General features: G+C 41.3%; 1 protein-coding gene across 1 annotated transcript in view; it reads right to left on the reverse strand.

The window, feature by feature from the left end:
* The window catches only part of Ildr2 (immunoglobulin-like domain containing receptor 2), a 56902-nt gene extending 29759 nt beyond the window's left edge, over positions 1 to 27143 (reverse strand). Inside the window, exons 1-3 of the mRNA XM_013021781.1 lie at positions 27062 to 27143; positions 10869 to 11201; positions 9905 to 10024 (exon numbers count right to left, since the gene is read on the reverse strand). Of these exons, the coding sequence (XP_012877235.1) occupies positions 9905 to 10024; positions 10869 to 11201; positions 27062 to 27107 (499 nt within the window). The 5' untranslated portion in view covers positions 27108 to 27143. The remainder of the gene's footprint in view (positions 1 to 9904; positions 10025 to 10868; positions 11202 to 27061) is intronic.
* Positions 27144 to 27182: the final 39 nt, after the last annotated feature.

The raw sequence follows: 27182 nt of genomic DNA on the forward strand, positions 1-27182 counted from the left end.
CGAGATCTCTGTTTTCTTAACACGGCAGTGAACAGACACGACCGTTCCAAAAGCTGAGGGCAGATTTTTTTTTTTCTTTTTTAGCCTATTATATTACATCAAGCTCTCTCTGCTGGAGTCCTATGCTTTCAGTAGCTGCAAATGTATGTACACGCTCATAGGTCTCCATAAACGAAATGTCTCCTAACAACAATGGTTGGGCAGGTGAAGGGGAGCTGGCAGCCTTGACCTCAAAGCCTCTGGATCTCCTGTTCTCTTCAATCAAGAGGAGACTTTTTACAGTGGTCCTCATCTGGACTTGTGTGGACAGTCCCACTCTTGGTGCCTCCTAGTGTGGATGATAAATTATACCATTGCCCTGTCTAAAATCTACCCAGACCTGCCTATACCCCACGCCCTACTGCAAGTCTTAATTCTTTTCCAAACTCCTCCAGATTTCATGGAATGGCTCATGTGACCTAATCCTTGCATTTAGGTTAAGTAGTAAATACCTGTAACTATGGACCATATACTGGGAAGTGGGGAGATTCCAACAGCAAATGAAATATAGCAGCTCAAAGACAGTATGTTGTGACAATTTGCCCTCAAAGCCACTAATAGGAAGATTTCACAGTGCTGATTAGGGTCACAACTGGCAAAACCTAGCAGAGATGAAAATGTGAATCTACTGCCAATTCATAGATGGCCCACGAAAGCCTCTGTCTAGGGAACGTGCTGAAGGAAAATCGGCTCTTTAGCAAGAATCCCTAAAGGAGATTTCCCTAAAGAGGGTTCCCTCAGATAAGGGGTGACACCCTGGTGATGATATGTGAGGACTAGGAAAGGTGTGTGAAGGGAATTAACACTTGCTGAGTTCTTACATGCCGTTTACCCTTTACTAGAGGTCTTCTGTGCAATGTCTATGACCCCTCTCGAAGACAGTGACTTGTCCAAGGTCATGTAAGTCCAGGCCTGTCTGACTCCAAAGTCCCTGCTACTTACAGTAGACTAGATCTAGTATCTAAACAAACTTCATAACCTGGTACTATTGACATTTGGAGTCCAGACAATTCTTTGCTAGATATAAGAGACTATCCTGTGTGCTGTAGGAGGTTTCACATCCTTCTGGCCTCTACCCACATGGGTGTCTAGCTCCTTACAAGCTGTGACAACTAAAAAATGTCTCCAAACATTGTGAAATGTTGGACAGTGGGGTAAAAAAAAAAATGCTACCTTTTGAGGACCAATGGCCTAGTTCAGGTCTAAACACAGTTTAACCTTTTCTTGTATGTTCTCTAGTTGCTTCCAAACTGTAATGTTTATCTTTATCGAAACACTGTAAGACAGTACTATTTAGTGTAAGGTTGGAGAAAGGAGACCTCCACATGGTGGTTCAGGCAGAAATGAGTTTATTTGGGAGAACCCAACTACCAGCCCACACAAGATGTAAGTGTGTAAAGATGGGGCTTAAGGCAGGGAAAAAGGCTATAAAGGGTGGGGAGGAGGTGTGGCTGCAAGCAGATTGGGAAGTGACCTCAGAGCCTGTGGGACCGCCTACTGCCTGTAACTGTACCAGTTACCTGGGTTACAGGTGCTGGGTGGGGACTTCTAGAGAGCCACCTTTGCTCTGAGGGACAACCAAGGGGAAGGGGCCAATTTTCCCTGGCAAACCAAGCATTTATTTTCTGTCATCGTTGTGCTAAGGACATAGCATGCCAAAAACACTTGCTAAGGCTAGGTGCACTGGCTTATGCTGGCAGGGGCAAGACAGAATGTGAGAACCTATCTGAAGAACACCAAAAGTAAAAAGGTCTGAGGACTTGGCTTAAGTGGTAGAACATTGGCCTTGCAAATCAAGGCCCTGAGTTCAAACCCCAGTACTGCATGTAGGTGAGGGAAGGAGAAAATCTTGTTAAATTTCAATGCTAATTTAAGTACTTGATCCATTCTATGGTGCCTATCAAAGTACTAGGTTGGGATTATGCTATAGAGGTCTAAAGACTAACCTATGCTTCTTGCAGAATAAAAGTACGTATGGTCTCATATGTGTGCTTGTTATCCATGGTCATTAACTGGAATTAGATTCTAGTGGATGTATGACTAACTTTTCTAGCTTTTCCACTCCTGTATCCTTTCAGCACAGTTTTCTGGTTCTTCCTAAAAACAAGACCAACAGAGCCATGTAGGTAAGTTTGGGCAGAGCTGGCCAGGGCAGGAATGAGAGACAGGAGGAAAGGCAGCAGGACAGAAGCCTGAAAAGCTCGTTACTTACTTGTTTTCTCCCTGGTTTTGCCCTTTTAGGGAAATCAACCCCACTTCCACTCTTTTATATAGGGCCATCATGCTGAAGCATGATTAGGCCTCCAAATGAAAATATGGGCATGGCCCAGCAAACAAGTTGTTCCAATTGAGAAATCTCCAGATTTAAGGCTAGAGTAATTCTTTCTTTCATTTCTAGCAGGAGTAAACTTTTTCTTGCTTTTCCTTCAATTCTTTTTCCTTCTTCCTCTGTTTGTAAATCTTCCAGACAAACAGCAGCAGCCACTCTCAGAGATCAAAGTTTTAGCAGGCAACAAAGACCTCCAATGAGGCTGTTGCCATGGGAACTGTGGGAGCTGAGGCCCTTTTAATCAGCAAATCTCCTTGGTTAGCAGCACTAGACTAGGGCTGGCAGAGTAAGAGAAGGGGGAGGGGGAGCTGTGTCAACAAGTAGCCTTTCTGAACAGTCTGAACTAGAGTCCCTAGGACCAGAGATGGACAGGATTCAAACTGAAGGAACATAGGAGTAGCTAGAAGGGCATTTCTAAATAGCTTTAGGAAATACTTCCATCAAATATCCCTAATGTCACCTCTTGGAAGATCTCCCCAAGAGGGATCCACTGGTTTCTTATTAGGTTCTTAAGGGCTCTTTTATAGAAATAGAAAGAAAAAATATGTCAGAATAACATGTCAAGCACATTATTGTGAATAGCTTGATTTAAAAAAATGCCCACACATTCCTTCACCACTTGTCTAGGTAATATATGCTGTACTTTTGGGTAAATCACAGGAGGAGATGGAAGAAAAAATAGGAATATGACAAGAAAACAAAGGTAATTGTATGGCATTACATTCATGGGAAGAATCAATCCCAAATTAAATTGCCTACTCATGAGGACTTGCTGAGAGCATACCTATTTTGAGCCTCTGGGATTAGCACTGCATTTGGCCCATACAGAAGAAACTCATGAGAATTCCATAAAATGTTAAGGGAGTGAGTGAAGTGTGTGTGTGTGTGTGTGTGAGAGAGAGAGAGAGAGAGAGAGAGAGAGAGAGAGACACAGACACAGAGACAGAGACACAGAGAGAGAAAATGTGTGTGTGTGTGTGTGTGTATGCGTGTGTGTCTGTGTGTGTGTGTCTGTGTCTGTGTGTGTGTGTGTTTGCCTGCCTAGCATTCTTTTATTTGGAAATAACTACTTAGCTTCCTTTAGGAAGCTACTCCTTTTTCCTTATCACTTGAGTTCCTGTGATTCAGTTGTGGCTGAAGGTTCACTACATTCTTCTCCCAACACATGTCACCCCCAACAACAGGGCTTTCATGGACTATGGAGAAAGAGGCACTTTGTCCCCCTAATAAAAACCTATGCAAACATGGACTGCTCAGGCTATCTCTGTCACATGTGGAGAGAACCTGACTGAAAATGAAGCTGACACAGAGGAGCAGAGGAGGAACGGAGAGAAATTCCCTGACACTCAGTAACACTAGGACTTGACTATGCTTGAGGCCACTTAAGAAAATTTGTTCCAGGCTAAAGCTCATCAGAATTTTTGTCATTTCCCTCCACCACCCATAATTATCCAAAAGTTGTTATTTACTTTTTGGACTTTCTTCTTTAGCTTGAATTTAAACACCTCTATGCTTATGTCTCCTTACTCTGTTCTTAGGCCAGAGGCAGGAGCATGCATCTTCCCACATTCCCACAGGGCCCTGTCCTCTTTTCTGTAATTAAAGGCCTTTAAACAACAAGCTACCACAGGAGGCATCAGAAAGAAGGGGTCAGGCCCTCATATTGTGCATAAAAAGAAGAACAAGGAGGCTGCTTTTAGATTTTAAAATAATAACTTCCCTGCATGAGCCTTCCTGAAATGGTGAAGTCCTTTTCCTGCCAGCTGGAGCTGCCCCAGGAAACTTTATCCCTATCTAAACAGTGGCATGCTTCCAGGTTATAAACAGCCCGTCCTTGCCATTGATCCTAGACCAATGTCGAATCTCAGGATGGAAGATTTCTGCACAGTCCCACCTTCTGTGACTGTCGGATAGTATGGCCCTACCATCACAAACGTCTGTCTAAATATTTCTAAGGTATCCATCACTGTCATCTCAAAGCACCCCAAACACTGTGCACATTTCTAACTTCAGAATGACTTTACCTTCTGAATCATCAAAAAGACATTAAAGGGTGTTCAGTATAGTTTTCCTGTTTAATGTGAGATCAGTGGTTATCCTCCCATGTCTGTGAATCATGTCTTTGGATATTTCTGAAACCTCTGAAGGAAGCATCCATAGCAGTTTGTGGATGGTTCAGAGGTACAGAGTGGAAGAAGCATGAGTCAGGCTCAGTGGGGAGGTACTGGATGTAGACAAGAACAATTGTGCCTTTGAAGTGAGGGCCTAGGTTAATGGTTACAGACAGTTTCACACAAAAATAAAGTGAAATACTGAAGCCGACCTGGGGCAAGTAGAAATGAGGACCTGTGCCCCCAAGCAGCAACCACAGTTTTTAACAAAATGTATTCTACAGCCTCTCAATGAACACAGGATGTATGTTTTTGTTGAAAATGTTAAGACTAAGGGTCTACATGAATCAATACTTTTGTGGGGTGGGCAAAGAAGTATTAGGAGGTGGTCTACAACTTGTCTCATACTCAGTCTTTTTCTTTTAGTTACCTTTGAGATAGGGTTTTTGCTCAGAGACAGCCTGGACAGTGATCCTCCTATGGGCCTCCCACTCAGCTGAGACCAAAGGGCATGTACCAATACACCTCGATTGTTAGTTGATGTGGAATCTTGATAACTTTGCCAAAGTGGTCCTCAAACAGCAATCCACCTGATCTCCACCTCCCAAGCTGCTAGGATTACAGTCACGGGCTACCATACCCAACAACAATTTTTAAATACTGGGAGAATAACCAGAGAACTAGAACATTAATTTCTTTATTTGGAAAACAAGGGAAATAATATCTGCCCTCCTATCTTACATTATTATAGAAATGGTTTATGTACCATAATTTATCAGTGTATGGTTTTATTAGTGATATAGACATTACTTCTTCTTGCATGCCACATTTATCTTTTCTTTTATTATACCAATTCTCCATGTGGACTTCTCTTGAGGGACTATCAACCAAGAGTTCTGGATCTCCCAAGGCTAAGCAGTGGACCATTGACCAAAATGGGCCAATTGGGCTGTCTCTCTTGTGGCTGATTCTTTAGTGGGAAAGCATAAGAATGGAAAATAGTTTGTTTTTTTCTAAAATGAAACCCTAATGGTACTGTCCCTTGAGCCCTGGAGCGTCTCTGTCAGGGCAGTGATGCTTTTTATTTCTTCCCCAGGCACATACAAAAGTTTAGAAGTATTACATGTCCACTACCAGATCTGCCTCCTAAAATCTCTGTCTGTGTCCATCTGCCCATCTCTGCTCACGTTCTCCTCTGTCTCTTCCCCTTTCTCCCCCTCCCATTCTCTTCCTCTCTCCCTCCTTACCCCGCCTCTCTCAGCTGGGGAAACAAAGGTCTCCAACACAGCAGATCCAAAGAATGGAGAAGTCTAGAACCCTAAATTGCTGCTTGGCAGGGAGCTACTCAGATGAACCTCCTAACCTACATGTGACATACAACAAGATGAAGTAATGAATGTTTAGTGTGGTAGCCACTGAAATTTTGGGGGTCATTTTTATGTAGCTAATAGAGTGTATTAGACCACCCCATGATACTCTGATATACTATCTTTTCCTAAAACAAATTCCATAACCTTACTTTCCATTTTGATAGCCTTTCAATGAATTCCTCCAAAGGTTATTTCTGATGTTTTCAACCATACGCCCTGATGGATATAGCACTATTCATAACTGAAATAACAAAGAACAATGACCAATGAGATTAAACCATGTTATCTCACTTGAGATTATACATATTTACCATATTAGCACTTAAAATATCACAATGCATATTCAACACTAAATAACATCGAAGAGGAATTAAGTATTACAGATTCTATCCATTTATCTAAAAACACTGAAGTATCTTTATTCCAAATGTACTGCAGATATAAACATGAATAGGAGCTCCTTGACCCTGCAAAGCTCACGGTCCAATGCTATTAACTTTCACCAGTTTTGTATAGGAAACAAAAATAAGTACATATGCTATACCAAAGTTACCATTCACTATATAGAAGATCAAAAGGTTCTCTTCTGTTCGTGTTCAATTTAAATCATCTTCCTGGGTGACTCATCTATTTTCAAGGCTTTGCCTATTGGCCATCGTTCTCAAATCTATTATCTCTGATCTTCATTCTCCACTGAATTCCAGACCTACATCTCCAACCATCAGCAAAATTTCCCTATCTTGATGTCCCAAGGACATCTTATATTCAACATACTAAACATAAAACTCATCCTCCTGTCTCCCTGCCCTTCTTTCCTACCTGTGTCCTCTTTTGAATTGATGCAATAGCTGACTGCCTAGCCAGTCAGAATCATGGTAACCTCTGTCTCTCATTTCCTTATTTATATATTACTTCCACCCCAGAGTATTTTATGCTGTCTTCTCTCAATTCCCTACTCTAGTTTAGAATCTTGTACTTTCACTCGTACTGTTATAGCAGCCCCACATCTGATCCCCTACTCTGGATCTCTTTTCCTTGATGCATCCTCTGCCCTGGTTATATTTGGGCCCTGAGATATAATCTCATTCCTCTGTTAAGGTTTCTTCACTGGATCCTCCAGACTCTTAAGATGAAATCCAAAATTCTCAGTCTTACATATACAACACTTCATCTTATCCTGTTAATTCTCACATCCTCATCTTTGTAAGTATAATGTGAAAACTAAATTCTTCTTAACTTTGCTCCTAATTTATCTCTTTAATCCATTACTAATTCATCAGAAATTCTAACCGGTTTTCAGCTCCCTGTTTTGTGATCAGCTCCAAGATTAGTTAAAGTGCTGGCTCACCATCAAGACTTCCTTTCCTTAATTTTTGTGAGATTGGTCCAAAATCCCTGATCTCTTGCACAAGACCATAGTTTCAGGTTTCTGGCTGCCCTGAAAGTGAGCATCATTCACCCTGGTTTTAATCTAGTAATTTTAGAGTTAAAATAAAGCTTAAAGATAGCTTAGTCCTCTCCCAAGAACATTCATTCCATCTCTAGATGCCTACAGTAAACAGTTCTTTCTTTACATGACCCCTCTTCTTCTAATTTCTACTCTTGTTAAGTTCTGCCCAGTCAAAGTATGTTTCCAATCCCTCAAATACCGAATTTCACTTCAACTATTCAGAGACATTCCCCCATGATCTCTATTGTAAATCCTTTTTCACAGAGTAAGTCCCCATGTAAAATTCAGTGACTGGACCAGTGGCTCAGATGTTGTAATTAGTAAACTGTGGATCCCAGTTATGTTCCTACTGATGGCTCCATTGCTTTGGGCTTTACTTCAGAAATCGGGTTGCTCTCCTGGTCTCACACTAAAAAAATACCCAACAAACAGATGTGCAGAATATAGCTAAAACTGTGACAATATAGTGTAAAATTTTATAAAGGGGGTGTTAAGACAAAGAAGACTCCGAATTTTGTATTTAGTACTTTATGTTCATATGTCTCAAATTAACCTCTTTAAATAAGTAATACAAGGTAGTGGTGTTACCCTAAAAAGCTTTCCTGCTAAATTTATCACATTTTGATCATTTTAATTAATGTAGAACATAGCAGAATTATATTTTTTCCTCAGAAGTAGCATAGATAGTTTCAGACAAGCTTGTTGAGTGCATGGCTTTTACTGCACTGTGTTTGATTTGCAGCCTCCTTAGTTTTCATTCCCAATTCTTTTCAGCACAACACTAACTTCTGTTTTCCATCTTAACTCCCATCACTACTGACCATAGACATCCAAGACTTCCTTTCACCTCCCAGCTATTAGCTCCTTTTAACCCTAAGAATAGCCTCTTCCACCCAACTTCAAGTGTATTTTTTATTGTCAGTTGTCAGTTATAGAGCTTGAACTCAGGGCCTGGGTTGTATCCCTGAACTTTGTTGCTCAAGGCTAGCATTCTAGTACTCAAGCCACCGCTCCACTTCTGGTTTTCTGGTGGTTAACTGGAGATAAGAGTCTCACAGACTTTCCTACCTGGGCTGACAGGGATAGCTGGGATTACAGGTGTGAGCCACCAGCACCAGGCTCAAGTGTATATGTTTTGATCCATACCTACTATATATTCAGCACATCTTCCAATGACAAAGCTTTCACTCTATCCATTACCCATGTTCACAGAATAACTGGGACAAAATTATTTACAGTGATTTTTTACCTGGCCTCCTTTTCCTGCACAATTACTTTTCTGCAAATGGCTGCCCCAGCCAAATAGCTGTATTCCCAATTAGCTAACTGCAGGCTCAATGAGCCACTTGTTCCTGCAAACTTGGCTATTAGAGTTGAGTGATTAGGCAAAAATTTATTTTTTTGAATTCCTATGGTTTACAGATCTAAAGCAGATCTTAAATGCAACCCCCCTACATTAGCTTATAATGTCAATATAAGCCTTTTACTTTTGTATTTCATTTTGAATATTTGTTCTATTTCCTTGTTTTTGCAAGTCCAAAGATCTAAAGAATATGCTTGATTTAAGTCAGCATTCTAATAAGGTAGACCAATATTAACTTAGTCCAGTTTATAAAATATAAACCAAACTTGTCAGAATCTTTATTTTGCTAGTCCCAACAAACACTAGAACTAAAAATTCTAAACAGAAAATGTCACTTTATCGATAGGAATTCAGTTTCTCACAAAGTATAAAAATTTATCTTCAACTTTGTTTGTTTTTAAAACAAATTACCCTTACATATTCTCCAATTACTGTCATCTTGGTTTTTTTTTAAAGCTACAAAAAATGTAACTTCCTTTGAAAAAGAAAATACACATTCTCAGCTACTTTTTCTCCTACAATTGATTCAGTTTATTTTATTGTAAATGTTTAATTCAACCAACATTTATGGAGCACAAAGTATGCACTCAATTTCCATTTACTTAAAAGATGGCCATTTATTCCTAACACTCTAAGCCACAAAAGAGGAAAAGTAGCCAAGACGAAGGAATTTTCTGCTATGAAGAAATTAACATTAATAAGGATTAGATGTCTTTGTTTTAACAATAACTTAGACACTTCCAACTAAACACTAGCACATCTCCTAAACAGTTCTTTTCATTGGGTGCCTTTTGTTACTGGACTCTCCAGTTTACAGCCATCTTATCTTATGGCTTGTCTTAAGTGGGGGTAATTGAGTGGGAAAGATTCCTGAGGTCTCTAAAGATGAAGTCTTACCTCTCTCTTGAGTTTCTTCCTACCTCAAAGGCCTCTGACATTTTCTCTAACAATTCGCATATAAAAACGGCAATGAAGAATAAGAGGGGAATCAGGGCTAAAGGTGAATGTGGAAAGGAGAAGAAAGCAGAAGAAAAAACTGAGACTATGCTCAAAAGGGGCCTTCAAGACCCGACATAATAAATACAGGTACTACCAACAAAGAGCATGTTCTTAAACAGAATTTTGTCTGCCCAATAGTCAGAGAGTATGTGATCTGCCATATAGGCAGGGAAGAGAGATGTGAGCAGAGGGGCACAAAGCAAGCAGGCTAATATGAAACTGTTTTCTTTCATTTTCACTTACCCAACACCAACAATTCCACAGAGTCCTCATTTTTTCCCTCCAGGTCATCAGGGGTGGTGATGATACAGTAATACAGTCCACTATCTCCCCACATGAGTTTTCCAATCTGAAGATCTGCATCTGTTATCACAAAAAGAAGGACCCAGTCCTAAAACTGAAAGGAAAGCATTAGACAATGGGGACTGGAAGGAGGTAGCCCTTCTGGGGTGTTTGCAGCGTTCTTTAGATGGTAGTTGACAGATGTTTGCTTTATTGCAAATAAAAACTGCAAAATAGTAACAAAATCAGCATTCCTCAGGCAAGAGAATTAGACCACAGCCACAGGTCTAGTTCTGGTCCAGTTTCATAAGTAGATGACCAGATAAATCAAGCCAGATAAATCCCAAAATAATTCTGGATGCCTGGAAATAAGCTGATTTCATAGGAATACTTCAAAATTTGAATAATCAGGTAAGTCATATCAGATTCTTAGCTTTCCTTACCTAAATGTTTAGGAAGTGGGAAAGAATGTGGAATTTATACAGTGTTCCTAGGGCTCAAGCCATCAATCTACCTGCATGTACACAATCTTTCTCCCAGTAAAGGAATTTCTTAGGAAAGTCTGCTTGTCAGGCTTGGGAAAAGCCATAAAAGTAATGTCAAGGTGTAGGGAAGTTTGACCAAAGTTCTTTCACAAGAAACCATTTCAATTTCATTCTGAAAACAATCTCTGATACTCAAGGTCAGGCTTGGGAAAGACTATTCTGGAGCTCTTCTGTTTTCCTTAGATACTACACTGTCTAACTTCCTTCTCCCACCATGCAGTCAAAGCAATAGCTAGGTATCTTGATGCTCCCATCTCCTATAACCACTTCTTGAAGCATTATGGAAGATGGACTAAGAAGCTGACATCATCTTCTGTCTGGGCAGAATGGAGCTAACCACCTGCCTGTCCCCACAGACTCAAAAACAAGGTCATTAGTACCGTGAACAATTGTGATCTCTCTGCCCCTGTAGAAATCCCCCAGGGTAACAGTTGAGCCCTGTTTTGAAGCCACCACGCGAACAGTCCTCCTGCTGTCTAAACAATCCAAGTAGGGGTCCCATTCCAAGTTCCTCTTGCTGAGAGATTGGGTCCGGAGAGAGGACATGCCCAAGGATTCCCCCATACGATCCTGGCAGTAGGACTTGAACTTCCACTGTATGACGGCAGGCTGATGGGAGGATGTAGAAAAGTGGCAACGAAGTACAGTGGGCTGGAAGAGCATGGCCACCTTCTTCTTGTCAGGCACAGTGACCTGAAGTCCTTCAACCACTGCTGCAAAACAGAATGAACATGTCCAAGCAATATCCTTATCCTGAACCTCACCTCCCTAAACTATTCCTCCCCTATTGTCTCCATTCAACAAATGTCATCAGTGCTCATCTGGCTACCTTGATCAGAAACTTACCTCATTCACCATATCCAATCAACTCTATCTCTTAATACTGTAATTTAATTTTCTCCCTCTCTCCTTCCCCCCTCTCTTTCTCCTTCTCTCTCTCTTTCACTGGTGCAAGGGCTTGAATCTAATATTTCTTGCTTGGCTTTTGCCACTAATGGCTAGTGCTCTCCCACTCAAACCAAGCCTGTTCCATCATACTGCCATTGCTTTTGTTTAAGCCTTCCTTTGTTGCTTATAATATTACAATCATCTCTTATCCTTTGCCATCCTGTACATTCTCTTTGTTATGATTTAGTTGATCTTTTTAAACCTCTGACTGTTACAGCTCTTTCTTAAAAGTCTTCCCTGATCCTCCATGCCCTTCAAGATAAAATCAACATCCCAGCTGGGCACTGGTAGCTCACGCCTGTAATTCTAGCTACTCAGAGGCTGAGATCTGAGGATCACAGTTCAAAGTCGGTCCAGGCAAGGAAAGCCTGTGAGACTCTTATCTCCAATTAACCACCAGAAAACTGCAAGTGGTGCTGTGGATCAAGTGGTAGGGTGCTTGCCTGAGCTGAAGAGCTCAAGGACAGCGCCCAGGCCCAGAGTTCAAGCCCCATGACCGGAAAAAAAATCCAGCATCCCCTTGACAAGGCATCCAAATATTCCATCATCTAGTCTTCATAAGCCTTACTTCCTTGGAGCACTACTATTTGAATACTACACAGTGAGTACATCAAGCAACTAGGGCTTTGTATATGACATTCACTGTCTCTGAAATACTTTTCCTATTTCATTCCTTAGGAAACTCTTTTCTGTCTTTCAAAATCCAGTTCAAAGGTTTTTTTTAAAATAAAGCTATCTTTTACCAGTCACTCAGTTCATCATTTCCTCCTTTGTGCCCACAGTACACCATGTATTTTGTTGTAGACACTAGCATCATTTTGCAAGTATTTATTTTCATGTATTTTTAGGTAAGGTACATATTTTCCTGCCCTGCCTTATAAAACTCATGAATACTCTACATATATTTGCTACATAATAAATGAAGCCAGGAAGTATGACTTCAAGAGGAAGTGACTTCCCTTCTAACTGGTGACCAAGCAAATGGGCCAGAGATAAAGAGGAAAAGAAGTCTTTGACAGAAATTGAGGATTTGACATCAAAAGCAGTAGACTAAGTTCAAAAGCTTTGAAGGGTAATAAAAAGAAGAAAAGAAAGTCTAAAAACCAGATCAAAAATTCAAGGAGTAAAAATATCTAACCTGAGTGACCAAAAAAGAGGAAAGTTTCTGTGAATGAGAGACGAAGGGAGTCTGAGAGAGAAGGGGCAAATCTGAGCTCAATTATAAGATCTAGAAATTCCAAGCAATACACATATAACTTCCTCAGATGAATAAGAGAATTAAGCATTTCTAGCTTAGAAACTTCTGTTAGAAGCAGAAATAGAATTATGGTGAGAGGCAGAAAAAAAAAACAGAATATGAAGATAAAATGAAGAAGCTCTTTCAAGTAGGCTGAGGGTTCTATCCTAGAACTGCTGCAGACCTTAACTGGGAGGAGAAAGGACTACTTTCCATTCAATGCCTCCTGCTGTAAGTCCCCAATGACATTCTGAATGCCTCTTGATGAAGCACCCTTGACAAGGGAAAGATAGCATAATTGCATGCCTGTCTCCTGCTTTCCAGACCAGTGTCATGAAAAAGCAGATTCTAATTACTGTTAGGAGACAAAGGTATCTGCTGTCTATATGGAATTTGGAAGTGAACATAGCAAGAATATTTGACAGTGTTTTAGACCTACCAAGTGTTCAGTTGCTACCTATGAGTAAACACATAAATGGATGAGAAAGTGAATGACTTATTAATACGAGAATTTCTAGGACTTAGCAAAGGAAACTGGTTGATGAGTCATTGATAGCATAGTATAGTAAAATAACATTGGCACCAAGTAGGCAGGGCTTTGAATATCTTCTGGCACATTCTAGTGGTGAGGCCTTAAGAAGTCTTTCCAGCAACCTGAAATTCATTTTCCTCACCTATGAGTGCTACCATTAACATATGTTATCTCATTGGGCCTTCAGAGAGTAGGATTCAATATAAGAGTGTTGACATAGGGGAAGAGTATATCTTAAATACAAATACTACACCCCCCACACCTTTCCTGTCTATCCCTTTGCAATTCTGAAGCTCCTAAAATTCAATGACCATACCCCCAATTATAAGTTTGATTATAGGCATATTTATGTAGATTATCCCACGAAGGGGCATAATTCCATGTGGAAGTTCAGTTCCCATGTTCCACTCCACCCCTCCACCCCATATATTTACATGCCTAATTCCATTCTCCCTGAGTTATATTGTTAAGTTAGGGAAGTAAATTCTTTATAGTCTTTCCCTAAGTTATAGTGCATCCATTTTCCAACTCCTTAATCCCACCTCTATTTTTCAGGAGACAAAAAGTGGAACAGAGAGGTGAAGTGACTTCAGTTAGCAGTGGTTGAGGTTGGATAGTCCAGCACAGGCACTGTTCCTAGGGATGATGGGTTCTTGACCTCACTACCTTTCTGTTCTGCTCCCAACTGAGGTTCTACTTGGGAAATCATAGTTTCTAGCCTTTCTAAAAAATAAAATCAGCCAGAGAGACAGGTACTACACAAAAGTGGTGTGGAAGTTTAAATTATTTATTTTTTTGAGGGAATAAGTTAGGTTTGGGGTTTTGTTCATTTGATTTTGATCAAGAATCACCTCTTTTCAGCTCGAATTTTTGTTAGTGAGATTAGCCATTTGAGCACACAAGCCACTGGACCCGCTTAATCAATTATTAATTGAGGTAAGTCAATTCTCAGCTTCTTGCATTGCATACACAGAAACTCACGCTCCAAAGAATAAGTTCTAGAAACATTTGCGTTTGTACAACACCGAGTCTGGAGTCAGTCCTAAACTGCAGAGTCTGCCACTTCCTAACTATATGGAAAATTGCTCAACTCTTGAATTTCAGTTTCCACATGAGCAAATCCAGCATAATAGTAACTATCTTACTGGATTGTTTGGTGGATAAATGGCATTTTATCTGAAGTACTTATGGTCTACCAAGTATCTGTCTACCAAGCACTCAAGAAATGCAGTTGCTGGTATTGTTATTGTTGCAGTTGTCAAAACAGTCTGCTGACTTTTGTGAAGCTAAGGACCCAAAGGTAAGCAAGCACAGAGATCCAGGTATGAGATAGTAAGTGTGAATAGGGCAGAATGGGCAGCAACTACACCAAGATGTCCTTAGGAGTCCAACAGTGACAGTGTGGGCGGGGGGGGGGGGAAGGGAATGCCGCCGGGGACAGTTACAGTGCTTGGGTATACTCATTATTGCACATTGCTTGTGTGCCTCCTGGTAGTTCAGAAGAGAATATATATGAGTGTGTGTGTGTGTATGTATATGTATATACATATATGTATGTGTGTGCGCACGTGCACACGCAAGTGCATGCATTGGGACTCTATGCTAATGAGAGATGGATGACTGGAGAAGTGAGGACCATGAATTCTAAGTAAATGTCATTTTTTTGGATTTTTAAGGATTACAAGAGTGAAGATGTACAACTGAAAAATGTCCACTCCTTTCTCTTTTCCAGAGGTTTTCAATTGTAAGAGCAATACTTCCTGATTCTCAAGCCTATCCTGATCATGCTTATCAGAATCCCATTCACAAAGGAAGATGAAATGTACAATTCCTCTCAAGCTCTATTCCTAGATCCTGGTTGAACTGCCAGTACCCATAAGCAGAATTTTCCCCTCACCCTTCCTTTGACTATTTTCACTGATTTGCAACCTATTTGCTCCACTGGGACTGAAGCCTTCCCCTGAACTCTAACCTACTCTTTTGAGGCCCATTGAACCAGCCCCTTCTCCTGGGGTTGGGAATTATGTCCTACACTCCTCAGGCATGGCTTACCCATATCTGAAACAAGGATGCTGCTCTTCATACAACTTCAAATAATACCTCTCACAGGGGGGCTCGATCCTTTGTTCAGGCTCTTCAGAAGTAACAGCTAATGGGTGGGAGCAAGGATTGCTAGTGTGCCATGAACATGGAGGTTTGATTTGGGGATATTTTCCCCCTCATCTCCATTATTAAGGGAGGTTAATGTCCTGAGCTCGGCTCTACTGCCTAGGAGTTATTTTAATTCTTATTTTTCTATTCTATAAGTTACTACTACAAAAATCTAGTGCTTTTCTTTTCTGCCAGTTTGAGGGGTTGAATTTAATGCCTCACACTCTCACTTGGCTTACTTACTCAAGGCTGGTGCTCTACCACTTGAACCACATCTCCAGTGTGGCAATTTGCTAGTTAATTACAGATGGAATTTTATGGTCTTTTTTTTTTTTGCCAGGGCTAGCTTCAAAGCTTAGTTCTCTAGTTCTCAGCCTTCTGAGTAGCTAGGATTACAGGCATGAACCATTGGTACCTGGCTAACTTAGTACTTCGTATTCTGAAATCTATATAGATTATTAGGAATATATAACTATAATTTTGAATGCCAGATAAATATTAAAAATTTTTAGCCTGTTTTTTGTGTTTGCCTAAAAAATCTTATTCATCCTTGTTTCAATTACCATTTTTCTCTGAGTCTCAATTCTTAAGCCTCATACACATTTAACAAATACTTCCAAGTGTAACATGTCTGAATTTCATTATCTCCTTTTTCCTACCTAAACTCTTGCTTATAAACTCATCTTTCCTCTCCTCTTTTGCCAGTATCCACTTCTCTTGCCCCAGATAGAACTCTTAACTTGATTTCCTGTCTGTTCTTGACCACATTCAGTACATCATTAAGTCTAAATATCTTTCAGAATTAATTCTAAATTCTAGTCCCACTCCCATTCCTTTAAATTGAGCTTCTATTTCCTCTTATAAGACATTGCACTTACTATGTGTTAAACTGCGCCAAGCACTTCTCAGGTAGCATCTTAATTCCCTCAAAACTCCTACAAAGTGGGCATCATTATCCATTTTACAGATGAAGAAAGGATGCTCAAAGAAAGTATGTATTCTACATGACATCTTAGGGTAGTGACAGTCAAGCTCAAATTTAGGCTGATTGGCCCCAAAGCTTTTTAGCCATCAATTTACACAGGTCTTCATTACTACCTAGGTTTCCAATAGCCTCTTAAATGTTCTCCTTACTTCCAGTCCAATCCACTCTCCATGATTTTCTAAAGTATTCTTTTTAGCATACCTATTACTCAATCCCGTCAGTTTCTTGCTTTAAGGCCTCATTGAGTGTCTATTCCAAATGCCTTGACATGGCATGTAAAGTCTTCTCCATGAGTGGCCATATGCACAGTGAAATATTTCCCACTGTTGGTTGTAAGTATGTCATATATGTATTTCCCTTTACCTGGTAAATGTAAGGACATGTAACTGAAGGAGTTCCTGGAATCAAAGAGAAACACTGAAAGGACAGGGGGGAAAGCATTGCTGGTACAACAGAAGAGCTGGCAGTCTTGAGTCCTGGCACTGATTACACCTTACAGAATTTGAGTTTTGAAGTTGTTACAGGAAAAAATACAGAGATGCAGAAAGAATCTGTGCTTTATCCACCAAAGTAAAGCAGGAATTCTGGAAAAGAAGGCCAACTTAGGAAAAGGAGCAAGAGACAGAACAAGAATTCTGAAATAAAGGGCAGGATTCGATTGTGTATACTACATTTGTAAAAATTAGACCACATAAGCAAACAAAAATAAAAATTTAAGAATTCATGAATGAAGGAAAGCACTACATGGTATAGGTAGCTTCCTACATTTGCATATATATATTTGTGTGTGCATGTGAATGTATGTGTGTGCATGTGCATGCACACTCATGTACATATGTGACCTGCTCTCCCCAAAAATCTGCCTTTGACTATCCTCTTTAACTCAACCAAAATTATATTTTTAAAACACTATGGTAAGTTCTGGAAACACTGATTTTTTTTAAAGACAAGCTCCTAACAAATTTAATATAAACTTGATTTTTAACAATAAGGTATTGAAGGGCAGTGATCAGGATTTAGTAAATCTATATACAGCAAAGCCACAGAATACAGATAAAGCTCAAAAAATGCTGATTGAATCAACAAATGAATGAACACATAAGCCTGTAAATCAAAGAGGTTTTTCTTGGCAGGTGGACCTTAGTGCAGAAAATGGATTCTGAACAACAACTTAGGAAGGCAGGGTGACAAACAACAGCTCAGAGCAACAGCCCCTCTCTCAGCTAGTCTCCAGGAATAGTAGGTTCCACTCACAGGGTAGGGGAGATCAGCTCCAAATACAGACAATGTCTCCCTGCATGTGGCAAAACAAGGTCCTGCCCCAACTTTCATATAAAGAAAAGGATTCTATATATGATGAGCTGTGTTCTTGTAAGAATAACAAAAGCAGACTCTAAGGCAAAGCAGTTCTTATTTTAGCACTTTCATTTCTTTCAAAGCAAGTTCCTTTCCCCCACTAGTTGTAAGCTATTTCTGCCAACATCTTTGAGATAGATAAGCACAGTCCCATTTTAAAGAAACAAAGACTGCTGCTAAAGGTCATGGAAAATTATCATTGGAAACAGGCATTTTCAGAATTTTTCTATAAAGCTCTCTCATCCCTTAACTCTTCAAATCCCTGAAGCAGGATTTGACAACTCACAGATTCCCCATATATTGGCACTAAAATTGTCTTTATTCAGTATGACAATACAAACCTGCCTTTGAGTTAGTCTTAAGTAATTCATTGTTTTTATATCCCCTTTGAACATATCACAATATCCTAGGACATTTTTAGAGACAACTAATAGGCAGGTTTTTCTGAGTGCTGATGAACAGAAGGTACATATACTTCTCTACTGAGATTGATCCAAAGTCCAAACAAGGAAGAAAGGCTATGCATCCCTTAGTAGCATCAGCAAGTTTGGAACAAAGCATTTTGGGAAATTCTGGCCTAGGTAGGTTTAATGACTAAGAAAATGCACTTGGAATGATTCTTAATCCCAGAAACAGAGCCATTCATCTTCCTTAAAAACTCGAGTTTTATTTAAGGGTTCTATTAAGAGTAAAGGCCATTGCCATGGTATCTCCCTATTTTCTGAGCCTTGTTCTCCAGCTTTACCATTAGTTCTGTGAATTAATCATCTTTCTTCCAATAATTTGTTTCCTGCTTAGGTTAGCTAGAATCAGTTTTCTCTCATTTATAACCACAGTTCTAGATTCCTTGATATACATGTGGGTTAGGATGACAACCCATTTTAAGAAAAACATGGTAGCATTCTTGTATGTATGCCTCCCACAAGTGTTCCCTCTTTCCCATAGGGCTTTGGTAAACAGCAGTACAGTACTGCCCTAGCCCAGGTGGCTTTACTCATGGCCTAGTTATTATTTGCTGCCATTGACTCTGGTGCTGGTGCACCAAGAGATTTTCTGTGCCCAGCTGAGCCTTGCTTTCTCTGCCACCACTGCATAGATAAAAGGCAGAAACATATTTCCTTTCCATCTGATTTGCCTCTTCTACAGATCTGAAATGAACTCATGGGTGATGCCTAGTTGGCTTGCATGCTGCCCCAATGGGACCAAAGCAGTGCTAAAAGAGGTCAGTCTTTATCCTGCAGTGCACAGGCACTTTGAATATTGTCCTGGTTCATGCAGGTGGATCAGATTTCTGGGATAGACCAACCATCCATGATAGTTTGGCAAAGAGAAAAATATTCCTAGAGAAAATTTCTGTCACTTTTATCAACTGGTTATCTGTATTTATTTTTCTGTTCTTTTTTTTCTTTTGTTTTTAATTGTGAAAATGCCGTACAGAAGGGTTACAATTACATGGGCAGGTTATCTGCATCTCTTGTTTAGGCCTCCTGACAAGAGCTAGATCTCCTTGAGCTAAGGAATCAAATACAAAACTTTATTCTCCATCTGGATATTATGCAATTACTTCTTTACTCTGCTAAAGATGGAGAAACAACCATCTCCTTGTCCATTTTAGTAATAGAACATCCCAGGTATTAATGTGGCTAGACAAGCCAGCCAAGGATTACATTTTCTGGATTCTCTTACAGCTAACTGTGGCCACGTGACTAGATTTAGGACAACAGGAAGGGAGAACCAGTCACCTGTCACCTTGCTCCTTGCTCCTCCTGCTGAGAAATGCCTATGACCACAGTAGACAGGGAAGCCATATGTGGGAATGGTAGACATAACCCCACAAATATGGACTAATGCAGGAGAAATCATTTCATTTGAGTTATTACATTTTAGGGTCTCTTAGATATAAAAGCTTATCCTTTAATAAAATGAAGAAAACGGAAAGGATGGAAAGAGGTGTATCAAAAGTAGAACACCTTTTTCCACAGAAAAGGCAGGATAGATGAAAGGAGAAAAGAAGGAAAGGAGGGAGGAAGAAGGGGATGGGAGGAAAAAGGGAAGGAGGAAAGGGAAAGGAGGAAGAGGGGAAAGGAAGGGAGAGGGAAGAAAGGGAGGGGAAGGGAGAGGAGAGGGAGAAGGGGAGAGGAGGGAAGGGAAGGGGGGACCCTCATAGTCTTCTCTTACATGTTCCTTCCCTTTTATAGTCATGCCCATTAATGGTATCCCTAGAGATCCCAAGACAGAAATGTGGATGCATCTTTGATACTTCTTTACATTCAACCAAACCAATCCTCACCACCCTCCTCCCCTTAGCTCAATGTATCTACTTCTTTCAGCCTGGCTCAGCCCTACCCCACCCACTATGTAGACTTAGAGTCTTAGGATATCTTGTCTTGTTTTCTCCAAGGGTCTTCTACTTGGAGTATCATACTTTACTTTCTGCAAGGAAAGATCTTTTCTTGGCTTCTGTTTCAAGTCCTGTCTATATCTAATCCATTCTCTGCACTGGGTCCAAATGATACATTTAAAATGTATCCATAATCAGGACAATATCTTTCCCTGGCTTCTGAAAGACCCTCTGTAGCCTTCAGGACCACAACATGAACCCTCTTTGCTTTTCTTCTGCAACATGCATGCTTCAACCATACAGAAACCATTGTAGCTTTGCTTGATTCGTGGCCTTTGTATACTCTGTTCCCTCTGTATATTTCCCTCCTTCATTTCACTCTTCTGTGGACTCCTGTTTTTATCTTTTAGGACTTGCTTAGCTATCACTACCTCTAGAAGTTTCTTCCTTCTCTTATTACAATCACGGGACCCCAGAATGATATCTCATTGCCTAAGATTTTCCTATTCATTCATCCATCTCTGCCACTGATAGTAAGCCCCATTCTGCAGGCTTCTGAAGATTCTGATACATGGTAAGGATTTGCTGACAGCTGTTGAATAACTTAGCCCAGATGGCAGATTGTATTCTTTCTTCTCTCTCTACCCTTACCATGGGCTCTGTAGACAGCTTATACTTACCACTCCACAGACTATGCACTAAGTAGATGAGTAGATATGCTATAAGATATGTGCCAACAGGAGCTTTCAAGGTACTTGTATGGTTTGTTTCTGTATCCTCCACCAACACACTCCTCCCAGATTTGCCCTTCACTATGGAACAATATGCCCAGATAGAAGCTGCTCTTCTATTCTGGGTCTTGGAACAAGAAGATTATTAGTACTGAGCCAAATCCATCAAGGCTAGCCAGTCCACAGCTACCTGCAGCTGCCTATAGGGCTAACAAAACACAGGCAAGAGTTGGGCCCCAGGGGCTCACACCTGCAATTCTAGCTACTCAGGAAGCTGAGATCTGAGAATTGGGGTTTGAAGCTAGCCCAGGCAGGAAAATCTGTGAGACTCTTATCTCCAATTAAATCCAATAAAAATCTGGAAGTGGAGCTGTGGCTCAAGTGGTAGAATGCTAGCCTTAAGCAAAGAAACCCAGCCCTGAGTTCAAGCCCCAGGAATGGCACAAAACAAGCAAACCCACAAGCTAGAGCTAAGTATTTGTTATAATAATAAGCTATTGAGATTTGGGACTTGCTTGACATGGCATGGAAATGCTGACCAATACGCCTAGTCTGGGCTCATATTAAGGAAACTTCTGTGTGTCAAACATTGTGATAGGAGTTTTATTTTCATTTGTTTAATTTCAAAGTACTGTACCAGTAGTACAAGGTAGGTTAGCCGGTTGAAATAAGGTAAAACATTAAGCTACCATTCAAATCCAATTAAAACCTAGCCCCCATCCCATTGTCTCTAGCCTGCTTGGTTCCTGGTGAGCCCAGGGCACTGGAGGAGTGATGTGCAGGTCCCTGCAGACTGTTAGGGTCTCACTCCCTAATTCACAGTGCTATTTCCTGTAGGCTCCAGATGCTAAAGGGGAACAAAGGAAGCAGCGTGTTCTTCTGAGTTCTTCCTTGTTTCTTGGCCCATAAAGAACTCTAGCTATCCAAAATGCCTTCTTTCATTTTCAGAGAGCCAAAAACTATCTCAGCAATGGAGATTTTTAAGCATGCATATGCAGCAGCCCTATCCTGGGTGCATAGCACCAGCCCCCAGCTCCAAATAGCCAGCAGCATATATTCTGTCCCTGGGGTAGAGCCTCTGCCCTCCTGTGCCTTGCTGGAATATTCCTCATGCACTCCTATTCCATATACCTCAGGACTTAATTAGGGGTTACTAGCAGCCAATCTTTCTCACTTTTCTCTGCCTCATTTCTGAGTTTTATGGACTCATCCTCAATGCCCAAGGCTCAATAACAGACATCATATATGCTGAAGACAGGAGTTCTATTTTGATCCACCTTTACCAGAAAAATAATGTTTCTCTTGGATTCAGTCACTTGGAATAACCAAGTCATATTAAGGTAACATGCTCATCTTTACATTTTTAATCAATAAAATACCATAAACTTGGACATATCACTCATGTCCTCTGAATCTTGATCTTACATAAAAGTTGACAATACCAGCAAATGGGATAATGTATAGGAAATCCATCTAACCTAGCAAAAAACATTGTAACATAAAAATAAGTAAGAACAATAGCTATCATGTGTCATAACTTTCTTAATACTCCTGATAAAAAGGAAATTAAAGAGCTAAAAGGAGTAAAGAGGTAATTGTTCTAGAGACTAGAAGTGACATTCCAGATCCATATTGGCTAGAGAATTTGACCCAACTGGTCCCAAATACTTGTCTTGTTCCAACAGTCCTCAGTATGAGCACAAGTAATTGTTCAGAGAGGACCCTATGAACAGCCCAACGGACAGCGATGCTACTCTATTGGTTCTTCTGAAAATTTATTCCAAGAGATTGCCATTCCCAGCTGGTGTTTTTTATTTGAATTATTAATTGAGATTTTAAAAAGCTGAAGACACCTGAGGTTCCCTCAGTTTCCTTCACAGAGTGAATTATAAAAGGAAGAATGAGCCTGCCACTTGAGCTTTGACACACAGCTCATCAAAATTAAATGGAAGGAAAAAAATTGAGACTCAGAATTTCAGAGCTTGAAAGTAACCTTGGAAATCATCTCATTCAACAGATTATCAAATACAAACCTGCCCATGCTGTACAGTTCTTTATGGAAAAGCTGGGACTTTAACCCAACCCTTACCTCCTAGGTCAAGGACCTATTCACTGACCAAGTCCTCATTCTAATAATATAACATTAGACCAAGCACTAAGTACTTAAACTAAACATAGTTCTTAGTGCTTACCCTAAGACTACCAGTACCAGTACTCAAGTCTGTGCAGAAGCACATATCCAAATTGTAAAGAGTGATGAGGATACTGAAACAACCTTCTGCTCCTAGTTCAGAGAGAAGCATCTAGACAGGGCAATAGTGGATATAGAGAAGGTTGTGATTTAAAAAAAAAAAAAGACACACACACATATGAAGCAGCTGGGCACTGGTGGCTCAAGCCTGTAATCCTAGATACTCAGGAGGCTGAGATCTGAGGATCATAGTTCAAAGCCAGCCCAGACAGAAAAGTCTGTCAGACTCTTATCTCCAATAAACCACTAGAAAACTGGAAGTGGCACTGTGGCTTAAGTGGTAGAGCGCTCGCCTTGAGCTGAAGAGCTGAGGGAGAGTGCCCAGGCCTAGAGTTCAAGCCCCATGACTGACCAAAAAAAAAAAAAAAAACATGAAAGAAGATGGTCCGGTATGAACAAGGTCATTTTGTGATGGAAAACAGAACAAAGAAGGGAGAGAAATCGGAAGCTACTCAGAACAGGAAAGGAGATAATAAAGGGAGTCAAGGTGGCTGCAGTGGTTAACAGCAGCTCTTCCTTCTCCAGAGCAAACAGCACTCTAATTCTCCATACCCACTATCACCACACCATCACCAGATGGCCACCTGAATGCAAACTAGTCCAGGAAACAATCATTCTCTAATACCTCTTTGCCTCCTGAAGGCTGTGTTAGGACCCCCTTCAAGGCACAGCACAATTCTTAGTTCAGCTCTCTTGCTGTTTTTATACAACTCTAATACTCCACAATTGTGCATCCACAGTTCTCCACTGATGTCTCCAATCACCAGACTGGCTCCCTGAAGTCCATGGTGGTGGTTTACTCATCTTCTTAAATCTAGCACAATGCCTGGGACTGGTAGCAACTCGTTGACTATGTGGGAATAAAAGTCTTAACTCAGCTATTACCCTTTCTGGGAATTCATTTCAGAGCTGGTTTGGGTCAGAATCTTTGCTTTGTGTTGACTGTGCCTCTTCATTTTCTATAGTACTAATGTGTTTCTAATCATGGGACCACCAACCATGACAACAAAACTACCCAAACACTTGTTTGAGTCTCTGACTAGACTGATGATACTTTGAAGCTAAGAGTAAGCTTTTTCTTCCTTTATCCTCAGCACCTATCATCATGCTTAAAATCACAAGATCTTGCCTGTATAATGGATGGATAAACAGATGAATGAAAGGGTGCCAAAAGAAATGCTGACAGAACAAGCAATCTTCATCACAGAGACACTCAAAAGATACTCCAGGAAAACCCATCTCTTGCTCAGAGAGTGGGTTCCAAGAATGGCAACACAGTTTTCAGTGTTTCTCACAGCCTCTGCTGCCAGGAAAAGACCAAACACCCCCCATATCCAGGAACAAAGATCAAATAAGCCCTCCTTCAAGTCTTATTGCTAGATGGCACCTGTTGCTAAAATAGCATCTGGTAAGCATTACATTTTATTCAAAACAACAACAAGGAAACCAACCAATCTACTGCAGGAAGCAGCAACATAATGACAATACAAAATCATGAGGCTAAATATATAGCAAGTAGAAATACAGAATTTCAGCAGTGAAAGGCAAGGAAGGAGCTACTGCTGCCTGAGGGGAAGGGGGGGGGGGAACTGAAGTGTTGATTAGAAATTACTCAGCCTGTGTTGAAGAGAAACCAGGGAGGGTGGATGGGAGGAGAAAGAGGGGAGGAGGGAGAAAAAAAGAGAGGGAGGGAGGGAAGGAGAAGGAGAGAGAATGGGGAGGGAAGGAGGAGAATGAATGTAGGGATTTTTTTTCTTGGTTCTGTCTCATTTTTAATCAGTCTTTTCCTTTCCCTCCCCCTTCTTACACCCCCGAAGTGGGAATTCATTGATTGGGCTTGACTAACATTTCTTACCTTTCCTAGCATGGTTTCTCTGTGAGGAATGAGTCTGAATGCAACTCATCTTTGACTGCAGCTTCTCTTTCAACCCCCACCCCAGCCGCCATTGTTAGCTCCTCTACTTTGCAAAGGCTGGTAGGCAGCCTCTCCTTCCACACCTGTGAAGGCAGGGACCTGATGAAGGAATGATGCTAGGGGGTGGTCAGTGGCATTGTAGAAGTCAGTCCCACTTACAGAGCAAAAGAAGCCCAGACATCTGGCAGATGAGATAGCCCTGATAAGTAACCTGTTGCCTGCTTCCAGACAGAGGCAGCTTCTCCAGGTAGATGACAGAAGACACAGACAAAGCATCACCTCCCACCAAATAAAATTAAAGCAAAACACTCTCCAACAAGAAACCAGAAGGCAAATTGGAAGCATAAATAAGACTGACCTGGGGTCTGGGAGACTTGGAATAACACCCCAGTGGACCACTACTGTACTTACTGTTTCTCTGGGCCCTAAATTCTATAAACCTAGGAGGCTAAACTAGATTTCCTATAGCCCCTCCACTGAAAGGTTTCTTTTTCATAAGAAGCTGTTAGCCATCAAAAGAAGCCATATGTCCTCCTATTCCTTGAAAAGTCCCAGAGTGCTCTTTTTTCATTAGACCTGCAAGGTGGGGGAGACAGGGAGACCAGAAAAGTAGCTCTGATCCGGGACCCTTCCTAAAAGGTGGCTGATTGGGGGGAGGTTGTAATACAGGCTAAGTTCCTCTGGCAGAGAAGATAACTGAGAAATAGAGAGGCAAATCGGGGAATTTGAATCAGCGAGGATGGCAGTGGAAGGCACTGGGAGGCTCGAGGAGTGGGGGGGGGGAGCATGGATCAGCCAAACCCTGAAATTAGAGATGATTCATATTTGACTAGCGTGGGAGGGATGAACTCAGAACAGCCAAGATAAGAGGCTAACTCTGCTGAGTGTGCTTCCCACAGCCTAAACCCAGCAAGGGGGCAAGAGTTATGTCAGGGATCTTTCATTTGAAGTAGAAAGACTTGTAAGCAATCAATAATCTTACTCTGAAACTCAGGGAAATAAGGGTATTTGCCTTCCTTTCCTCTTAAATATATCTTATCCTCTTTCAGGGACGTGGCTTAGATATTTTAAGCTGATTCTGGTTTTCCCTAGTGATTTGATTTTTTTTTTCCCTTCCAGATCTCACGACAGGTGCCATCAGAGGGGACAAAACTTCTTTTAGCTGCTACTTGCCCTTTACTCCTGTCTCTGCCCCTCTCCTGGCCTGACACCCTGTTTCCTCCTTCCAATATCTCCAACTCCCTTCAAATGGTTGCTTCTACCAACATCCAAGCTATCTAAACCCTCCTCCTCCTCCTCCTCCTAAGCCCTTCTCAAGAAAACTGCTCTGTGAATGGGAGCCTACTTGTTCCTTAAGCAGCAACTGACTTAGTTTTGGAAAAGGGCTTTTCCTAGCCCTGGCAGGATGGAAAGAAAGTTCCCAAAAGGGATAAGGGGACACCGGGGCCCAGCTAGACCCGTGATTCCAGTGTTTAGGAGGAGCCAGTGCCTCTCAGCCTCTTCCAATTACCTTCATTGGGGGGAGGGGAGTTCAACTATCTGAAAGGGTTTTCTTCTTTCACTATGGGGGCCACTCTGATACCAGTGAGACGGAGCCAGGCCCTAAATCCCCATCTCCTTACCCTCTTCCCTTGCCCTTCGGGAGCCAAAGAAAATACCCAAGCCATCTTCCTGCTACTCTAGGGTAGGAACTGGAGAGACACTCTCCTACTCCAGCCTCCAGGAAATCAGTCCTCTTAATGAATCAGTTCCCTCCTCCGAGCTTTGATTTTTTTTTCAAGCCAGCTTTTTCAAGCCCTAGAACATTAGAGACTCAGGATGAGATGAACGGCTGTATGGAGGGAGAGATGCATATTCTAAAGAACCACTTCACAGCGACAATGAGTCAAACACCTGCATCTCCATCATGTGTAACGGGGCTTCTCTCGCCAGCCTCCCCCATCACACACACATACACACACTCTCTCACACTCACACACACTCACTCGGCCCCCTCCCCCACGTACCACCAGCCCCGCTGAGCAGCTTTGACCATCAACAAGAAGGAAAAGGAGGGAGAGGGTGAGGATCCCACCACCACGGGAAGAGAGACAAAGTTATTCATCTCGGAAGGAAGCGACTCTTACCTGTTAGGCAGAAGAGAGCCATCCACCCCAACACGACCCTGTCCATTTTCCCCAACTTCCCATCCAGATTCGGAGTGGGCAAAGTGGGCAGCCGGCGGCCGCAGGCGGCCACGAAGCGCGG

This window comes from Dipodomys ordii, unplaced genomic scaffold, assembly GCF_000151885.1.
Source record: "Dipodomys ordii isolate 6190 unplaced genomic scaffold, Dord_2.0 Scaffold57, whole genome shotgun sequence".
Taxonomy (NCBI): domain Eukaryota; kingdom Metazoa; phylum Chordata; class Mammalia; order Rodentia; family Heteromyidae; genus Dipodomys; species Dipodomys ordii.